Source organism: Echinops telfairi, unplaced genomic scaffold (genome assembly GCF_000313985.2).
Source record: "Echinops telfairi isolate 266 unplaced genomic scaffold, ASM31398v2 ScPeMD7_70;HRSCAF=299, whole genome shotgun sequence".
NCBI classification, from domain to species: Eukaryota; Metazoa; Chordata; class Mammalia; order Afrosoricida; family Tenrecidae; genus Echinops; species Echinops telfairi.
The window spans coordinates 48,690,889-48,699,958 of NW_022103968.1; the positions used below are offsets into that span (position 1 = coordinate 48,690,889).

General features: G+C 39.3%; 1 protein-coding gene across 1 annotated transcript in view; it reads left to right on the forward strand.

The window, feature by feature from the left end:
* TFAM (transcription factor A, mitochondrial) overlaps nucleotides 1–8,190 on the forward strand; it is a 23,535-nt gene extending 15,345 nt beyond the window's left edge. Inside the window, exons 6-7 of the mRNA XM_004701371.2 lie at nucleotides 6,706–6,762; nucleotides 7,338–8,190. Coding sequence (XP_004701428.1) covers nucleotides 6,706–6,762; nucleotides 7,338–7,490 — 210 coding nt within the window. The 3' untranslated portion in view covers nucleotides 7,491–8,190. The remainder of the gene's footprint in view (nucleotides 1–6,705; nucleotides 6,763–7,337) is intronic.
* The last annotated feature ends 880 nt before the right edge of the window (nucleotides 8,191–9,070 follow it).

Below are 9,070 nucleotides of genomic sequence, written 5' to 3' on the forward strand. Positions count from 1 at the left end.
TAGTTCTTAAATGCTTCCTACCCCCTCCCTCCACTATCATGATCCCAATTCTACCTTACAAATCTGGCTAGACCAGAGGATGTACACTGGTACAGATAGCAACTGGAAACACAGGGAATCCAGGGCAGATGATCCCTTCAGGACCGTGCAGAGAGTGGTGATATCAGGAGGGTGGAGGGAAGGTGCGGTAGAAAAGGGGAACCAATTATATATAACCCCCTCCCTGGGGAACGGACAACAGAAAAGTGGATGAAGGGAGATGTCGGACAGTGTGAGACATGACAAAGTAATAATAATTGATAAATTATCAAGGGTTCATGAGGGAGGGGAGAGGGGGTTGGGAGGGAGGGGAAAAATGAGCTGATGCCAAGGGCTCAAGTAGAAAGCAAATGTTTTGGGAATGAGGGCAATTAATATACACATGTGCTCGACCCAATGAATGTATGTATGGATTGTGACAAGAGTTGAACGTGCCTGAAATAAAATGATTTTTTTTTAAGATAGAAAAACAATAGGATCAATGAAACCAGAAGTTGGTATTTTGAAAAGATCAATAACATTTGCAAGCTCTTAGCTAGACTGACATCAAAAGCAAACTTGCTGCCGGTCATTTCAGACTCAGCAACTGTGTTGGGCAAAGTACAACTACCTCTTGGGTTTCTGAGACTTTAAATCTTGATGGGAGCAGACAGCCTCATCTTTATCCTGTCGGTAACTGGTGAGTTTGAACTGCTGACCGTGGGGCTAGTAGCTCCATTCATAGCCACCAGAACTCCTTAGATTGAAGAGACGATATACCTAAAATTAGGAATGAAATAGGGACAACCTAGCTTACAGAAATACAAAGGATCATAAGAAAATAGTTTAAACAATTGTACACTAGCAAATGAACATCATGTAAGGGAAATGGATAAATTCCTATGAACATAAACTTCCTACATGGATTCAAAAAGAAATAGATGATCACACAGACTCCTAAGGGAAGAGACTAAATTGGTATCAAAAAAACAGGTGACATGTTTTTGTTTTTAGAATATATTTTGTTGTTAGTAAATACAGCAGAACATACAATAATTTCCACATGTATACAGTGAACCCTCGTTTATCGCGGTTAATCGGTTCTAGACCCTACCATGATAAATGAAATTCCGCGAAGTAGGATTCCTTATTTGTAAATCAAATATTTTCGTAGTTAGAGCATAGAGGACATGAAAAAACACCCTTTGGTCACCATTACACTCGTGTTACCCAATTTATTAAACGAAAAAGGGAAAATACAGTAAAACATTTTGGACGTTACAATTATCATTAATTATTTATTATATTATTTATGGCATCAAGCATGTACAGTATGAGCCAATCAGTGGCAGTAATGACAGAGCATGCGCTGTTACGCAAAAACCATGATAGAGTGAAGCCGCGGAAGTCGAAGCGCAAAGTGGCGAGGGTTCACTGTAATTCAGTTCACTGACTACTACTTTGAGGTGTGAAGCCATTGTTCATTCTCCTTTTCCAAGTTGTTCATCTCCCATTAAAACAAACTCACTGCCATCTAAGTTTTCCGTCTAAGCAGTTGAATTGCTATTTTCCATTTGACTCCTTGTCCATAGGTTTTAGAAGAGTGCCGGCCCTAGGCAGACCTTCTTTTTCTAGTGAAGGTAAACTGTTGTTCTAAGAGCCCCATGGGGAGGGATGGGGGTGGGTTATCCATTGAGCTGCTAACACAGGTCAGCACTTTAAAGCCGCTCATTGCTCTAAGGGAAACATCACTGAGTCACAATTGTTTTGTTTTAAAAAGCCATTAGGGGTATTTTTGGTTTTTAAAGACTTTAAGGTTTTAAACATTATATCATGGCTCATTGAACTGATTGGTAACAAAGATTTATAGAAAGGTTTCAATCCTTCCTAAACTTTCTCAAAAAATAGAAGAGGAGGAAACATGTTCTAACTCATTCATTGGACTAGCAATCACCTCCTATTGAAGCCAGACAAAAGATCCTGCAAGAAAACTAGGCCAAGATCCCTTATGAATGTCTAATCCTTCAAAATATACTAGCAAACGAAATCATAATATTAAAAGAATTTTGAGGGAAAATAAAGAAGATACTACAAAATCAAAGAAAGCTTGATTAAAACAAAAAATATCAATATATGAAGCTCTTCTGGTGGCATATTCTCCCTCACGTACACGTCCGAAGGTGGTATTTATCACCTTAACTCTTCCCCAAAGTAATTTTTGATTTAGCATGCTAAAACGGAAGTTTTGGCATCCTTGAGGGACTGAAATTATATTCCTTTTAAATGTTCTTAGGAGAGAAAAAGGAATGTAAGAGGATAAGACTAGGGCTGTCGAATAAATGGAGTGATGTTTCCCCATGGAATTCTGCTAGGACAGCCCTTCCTACCCGCAAAGAATGAGCAGGTGCATTGTGGGGTTGAAAATAAATGAATTGGCATAAATTTCATGGCTCTTTTCTCACCAATTTTCAGTTTTCGTAAAGCTAATCTTAGTAAATCCCTGTGATCACCCTATATTCTTTGAGAAAACCTGTAAGATTATCCATTTCAAATCCCCCAAACCGGTCTCCATAACCTTTGAGCCAACTTTGCTGCCTTAAATGTAACTGGCTCAGCAGATCCCCTTGGAAGCCACTGTTTTGATTGGATTTTTGTAAGGCATCCTAGCAACACAGACAAGTATTCACGGAGTCTCTCAAAAAGTTCATGGGAAAAAAAATCAATCTTTTTTTCACCCACATTTTGAAATTCCCTCATATTACTGAGAGAACATGTTTGCAGCCATGCACTGATTTCAGAGAAGTGTTTAGGCATGGTTTGTTTAGAATAAACCTGTGCATGTATAATTTAGAACAATACTAACAGTACTTTTTGACTTAACACCTTGAGCCAGTTCAATTTATCTAAAAAAGTAAGGATGATTCAACACTGGAAAATCAGCCAAGCAGTGTAGTAAGACACTACGATGGAAAGGTCACATTGTCACCTCAATGACAACAGATAAGACATTTGACAAAATCCAAACACTCAGACTGGAAAGGATGATCCTCAGTCTCACACAGGTACTTATGACACACACAGCTAACAGCAAATTTGGAGGAGAACAAGAGGTTTTCTCGAGATCAGAAACAAGGCAAGCATGCCTATTCTTAGCAATGCTGGTTACCATACCAGAAGTCCTAGCCAGAGCAATTGGTAAGAAAAAGCAATGAAAGATGGGAAGGATGAAGTAAACACATAATTCTAGATACTGTCTATGCTCGTGTGTAAGCCGAGTTTTTCCAGCACGTTTTTTATGCTGGAAAAGCCCCCCTCGGCTTATACTCCAGTGAGGGTCCCACTTAAACAGTTCTCCGATCTCTGGCTCATCTGCGGGCACCTGCAACCTCTGTGGGTGGTCCGATGGTTGCTGATGTCGCCGCTCTTCCTTTCTCCTGCACGCCAGCAGCCTCGGTGTTGTCCACCGTGCGGTACTGGGCGAGAACCTGCCCGCTTCTGTGTGCTGGTCCTTGGACGCACCGCATCCTTGTCAGATCAATGTCAGATAGGGCCGCTCTTCTCCAGGGCTGTGACCAATGACGTAGCCTTTACAGTCTTACCCGTGCTTGGTCACGCCCCCTTGCTCCGTCCAAGCATTGCTGAATACAAGTTTCCCTATATCTCTCGTCTTAGATATACAGTATGTTTGTTTACAGCACTTAGTCTGCTATGTTTTATTTTTTATTTTCTTATTAACCCCTATCTGGACCCAGTGTTGACTATACTTGCATAGAGCAGCCTACGTTAGGGCTCATAATATACATCCTGTGTACGCCCTGTGTTACTGCATGTGTTGTGTTAGCACTTCTCATACATACTTGGTAACGCTGCATATGCAGTAATGCAGCACATGCAATAACGCAGTGCGTGCACAATGCAACGTGTATATTATGAGCCCTAACAGGCTGCTCTATGCAGTCATGTCATCACATTCTGTAATATCATCAGCCTGCGTTAGGCCTCAAACTATACAAGCTGTGTTGTGTACATGTAGTAATGCAGCGCGTGCAGTAACAGCGTGTATAGTTATTGTTAGTACCATATTGTTTTTGTTGACCCTCTTTTTCACTTACAGAGCTAGTTTACTATTGTTTCTTTTTCTTTTTTTAAAATCATTTTATTAGGGGCTCATACAACTCTTATCACAATCCGTACATACATCAATTATGTAAAGCACATTTGTACATTTATTGTACTGTTTTTCTTTGAAACAAATATTCAAAAACATTTAACCTACTGATGTTTCAATTAATGTAATTTTATTGGTATCTATTTTTATTTTGAAATTTACCAGTAGCTGCTCCATTTCCCAGCTAGGCTTATACTCTAGTCAATAAGTTTTCCCAGTTTTTTGTGGTAAAATTAGGTGCCTTGGTTTATATTCTGGTCGGCTGATTCTTGAGTATAGACGGTACATAGGAAACCTCCTGTGTTAGTCTGGGTAGACTAGAGAAACATCCAGGGAGACTCATGTGAATCACAAAGAGCTTTATATACAGCACTTGAATATTGAGAAAACATCTCAGCCCAGGCCAGATCAAGTCAATAAGTCCGATATTGGCCCATAATGTCCAGTAGTAGACCATAAATTCCTCTTTGGACTTACACAGCCATGCAGTAATGTTGAACACAAGATGATCACAGGCCAGCAGGTGGAAAGTCTTGTGGATCCAGTGGCGGTAAAAGCATTTCAGCGCTGGCAGGGGTCTCCACATGGCTCCTCCAGCTCCCAGGGATATAGTAGAGCTCCATTTATCTTGTCAGAAGGAATGTCTCCCAGGGAGTGAGTGTGTGTCCCGCCTCCAGGGTGCTATTTATCTCCTTAGTGTCCCCCAAATGAGGTCATCAAACTGCAACCTGATTGACAAGCTAACCCCCCCCTTCACTCTTAATCTCAAATTGACAGATTATGTAACTACTACACCCCCCCACAGATAAAAATGAATTTAGCAGAGTGGCAGGTATAATGTCAGCACAACAAAAGGCAGATTTTTATGAATTTGCAATGAGCGTTCTGAGAAGGAAGTTAAGAAAATAGTTCATTTACAGTAGCATCTAAATAAACTAGGAATAAATTAAAACAGTAAAAATGCAGACATTTAAGTAGGAAGGTGAAAGATTTGTACATGCAAAATGATAAAAAATAGTGGTCCTTGTGGTCAAGTGGTTACAAGTTGGGCTGCGAACAAAATGATAAAACATTACTAACATTAAAGAAAACCTAAGTAAATGAGAGGGCATTCCATGTTCATGGACTGGAAGACTTAGTATTGTTAAGAGGGCCCTACTACCCAAAGGAATCTAGAGATTCGATGTAGTCTCCATCAAAATTTCCAGCAGCTGCTTTTGCAGACGTGTTTCCCTTTTCAAAGAATTCTGTAAGCTGGTATAGTCAAAGCAGATCAATACTGTTATAGTGATACACATATTACTACACCAGTGGAAAAGAATTGGAAGTCCCTAAGTAGACCCATATGCTGATTTTCAACAAGAGTGTGAGTCTATTCAGTGGAGGAAAGAACAACCTCTTTAATAAATGATACTGGGACAACTGGATTTCCACATGAAACTGGACTCATACTTTACATTATATATGAAAATTAAAAGCCCGAATGTGAGAACTAAACCCATGAATCTCTTACTAGAAAACAAAGGCAATACTTTGACTTCATTTTTAACAATGGTTCTTACACCTTGTGCCAAAAGCATAAACTACAAAAAAAAAAAAGATTCAAATTGCTAGACTCATAATGGCCCAGCAGTTCCAATTTTAGGCATATTATACCCAAAAGAATTGAAGGCAGAAGCTCAAACAGAAACTTGTATGCCAGTGTTTATTGCAGCACTGTTCACAATAGTGAAAAGGTGGAACCATATCGGAATGTTGACCAACTGGTGAATGCATGCCGGTGTTGTAGTAGGTCACACATTGGGCTGCTAACCTCAAGGTTAGCAGTTGAAACCCACCAGCCACTCCACAGGAGAAAGATGAGGCTTTCTACTTCCGTAAAAGTTTGTCGTTTTTGAAATCCACAGTCTACCCTTATTGTACAGGGTCACTCAGTTGGAAGTGACTTGATGGCAGTGAGTTTGGTTTGGGCATGCTGATGCATGCTAGAGCATGAGGAACCTCGAGAATGTTATACCTCGTGAAAAAATCCGTCTCAAATGAGCAAGTAATATATCCCACTTGGAAGAACCAGGCAACTGTATTGAAAGCACCGTTTATGAGTTGCTAACCAGGGCTAGGAGGGACCCTGAGCCTTCTGCTCATGGAGACAGTTGTGGTGAAGGCACAGCAGGGTAAATACAGTCAATATCATGAATTGTACAAGGGAAAAACCTTTGAATTCGCAAATACAGGGGGCTTCAAAAACTTTGTGGGAAAATGGAATGAAGAGAGTGGAAGTTTTCATGAACTTACTGAAACCGTCTCATGTTTTGTTGCATATATTTCACTATAATAGTGATAAGTATCTTCATTTGATTTATTTTTATAAATTTTAACAGTTTAATAGTTTTTATTTAGAGAGGAAAGATGTGAAGATTTGATGAGACTTTCCTTTCATTCTTTATGCCTGAGTTTTGGTTGTTGGAATAAAAGAAAAATAACTTTGATCAGTGGCTTACACATACGTTGTCTTACAGGCAAAGCTGAAAACTGTGAATGAAAACTGGAAAAATCTGTCTAGTTCTCAAAAGCAAGTAAGTATTACAGTTTTTAGTCTCAAGTGTCAGAATATGTGAGGGCAGGCCCTTTTCTTGTAGTGGAAACAATCATGTTAACACAGTTAGAATAGTGAAAATACTGTCATTTTAGAATCAGTTGTGCTTTTCTCTTGGAGTTTGGACTGAAAATGAAGTTAACACTTAAACGATAATTGTGGCCGCCTATAGGTTTCACGCGTTCACTAGGGCACAGCGATGACCACACTCTTCCTCTGCTCCCTTCCCACCTCCCGAAAAGGGCAACAGCTTTACCTCGAAAACCTTTCCTTGGGTCATTGCTTCTCCTGTCCTACAGCAATAATGTCATTTCTAGAATCTGTATCGGGGTGCTGGGACATTCCCGGGGTGCTGCAAGAGCAGATACCTCCATTGTATTTCGGACCATGATACAAAAGTGTATCATTGCAAGGCCAGCACTGAGTAATTTTTTTTCTGAAAAGGGAGGGTGGTTGGCCAAATAAGTCTGGGAACGTATCCTCTATATGAAGGCATTCCATAAATGAATTGCAAAGATTATTCTCTAATATTTTAAAAATTTCGCTTTTCCTCAGATATATATTCAGCTTGCTAAAGATGATAAAATTCGTTACGATAATGAAATGAAATCATGGGAAGCACAAATGATTGAAGTTGGAAGAAATGACCTTGTACGTCGCACAGTACCGAACAAGAAGAACCGAACAAAAGATGACAGTGCGCAGTGATCAAATACAAGATGGGGTTGTGTTTATCAGATCATGGGGAGAGAGGCGCAACAAACCATTAGGTCTCAATGCTTGAAGCTGTTGGTAAAACTGAAAGGATAAAGTTGACAAACGTTTTATATTCAATTCCTTTTCCTTTAAGCTCATGGACTTTTGCCAATTTTTAATGCATGCTGTTTCAATACTTTTTTTTTTAACTCAAACAAATGTACGTTTCTTGCTAAATGTATTTTTGGTTTGGGAACTACGAGGAGCAAAATGAATCCATGCAAACGCAGCAGTGAATCATTTACCTTTATCAGACTGTGAACTTTTTATACTGGATGATGACTATGGAAAGATTTTTCTTCTTTATATTATGGAAGTAGGAATTTGCTTTAGAAAATTGTTCCAAATTATAGGAGCCAATGTTCTATGATGTAATTGTATATTTCAAAAAACAAAAAAACCCAGCACTGACCTAGGTAAATTTTAATTCCTAGGTAGGATTCATGTTGTATTCACAGTCGATGTAGCTATACATACAAATGATTTCTGGTTTTAGTTGCATCTTTTTAAAGGGGACTGAGAATTTTATAAGCTTTCCTCATTGTCTTTTTGTTTTCCTAAAGCAAAACTAAAAGAATTATGTACCAAATTTATGCATATTTCATATGCATAACTAAAATTATGCATAGAATAAAATTTTAATATATGGTTAGTTTCCATGTTTTCACATTTTGTTTTCAAATGAAAGATTTGTTTTTATCTTAACTACCCACAGATGTTAATTTCAACTTATAGCAATCCTGTAGGACAGAGTAGACTTGCTCGATAGGGTTTCTGAAGCTGTACGTCACTGTGGAAGGAAACTGCCTGCCTCTGTCTTACGTGGAGCGGCTAGTGTCTTCCAACCACCCTTGGGCTTAGCAGTACTTCTCACTAGTCTACCTGTGCTTAACTCACTGCTTCTTAACCCACGGTCCCCGCCTCCTGCTTTACCTAGAGAATGGTATTTTTTCCTAAAATATTGTTTCCTCTCGTGGTGATATTTGTCCCCAAAGTGGAGATTATGCCTAGTGTAACTTTTAAAAACGAGAGGCTTAGAAAGCAAGTCTCCAACATCTCTAGACCATGATCGACCTGTCTTGCATCACATAGAAAGTGACACGTGTGTGAATGGCTGGCTCACTGTGGCCTGTGGACAGATGTCATCTGCAGGTCAAACCAGTCAGCCCACTGCCTGATCGTCAGGGCCTGTGAGCTACCAGTTGTCTTTAAATTTTAAATGCGTAGAATATATCTATTTCCTGACACATGGCAATTGATATTCAAAGGTCATAAATAAAGTTTTATTAGAGCACAATCATGCTCATTCTATTACTTACTATTTTGTGTTAACAGCAACAGATGAGTAGTTGCCAGAAAGACAGGTAGCTCTCAAATTCAGAAATCTTACTTCCTGCTCCTTTACAGAAAACGTTGCCAACCTGCGTTGTAATGTGACCAGTGTGCTCTAACGGTGTTGATGTGGTCAGATGTTCTTCCCCAACTCTTTCAAAAGTGTGTGTGTGTTTACTTGTCATTCTTGTCCTGAAAGC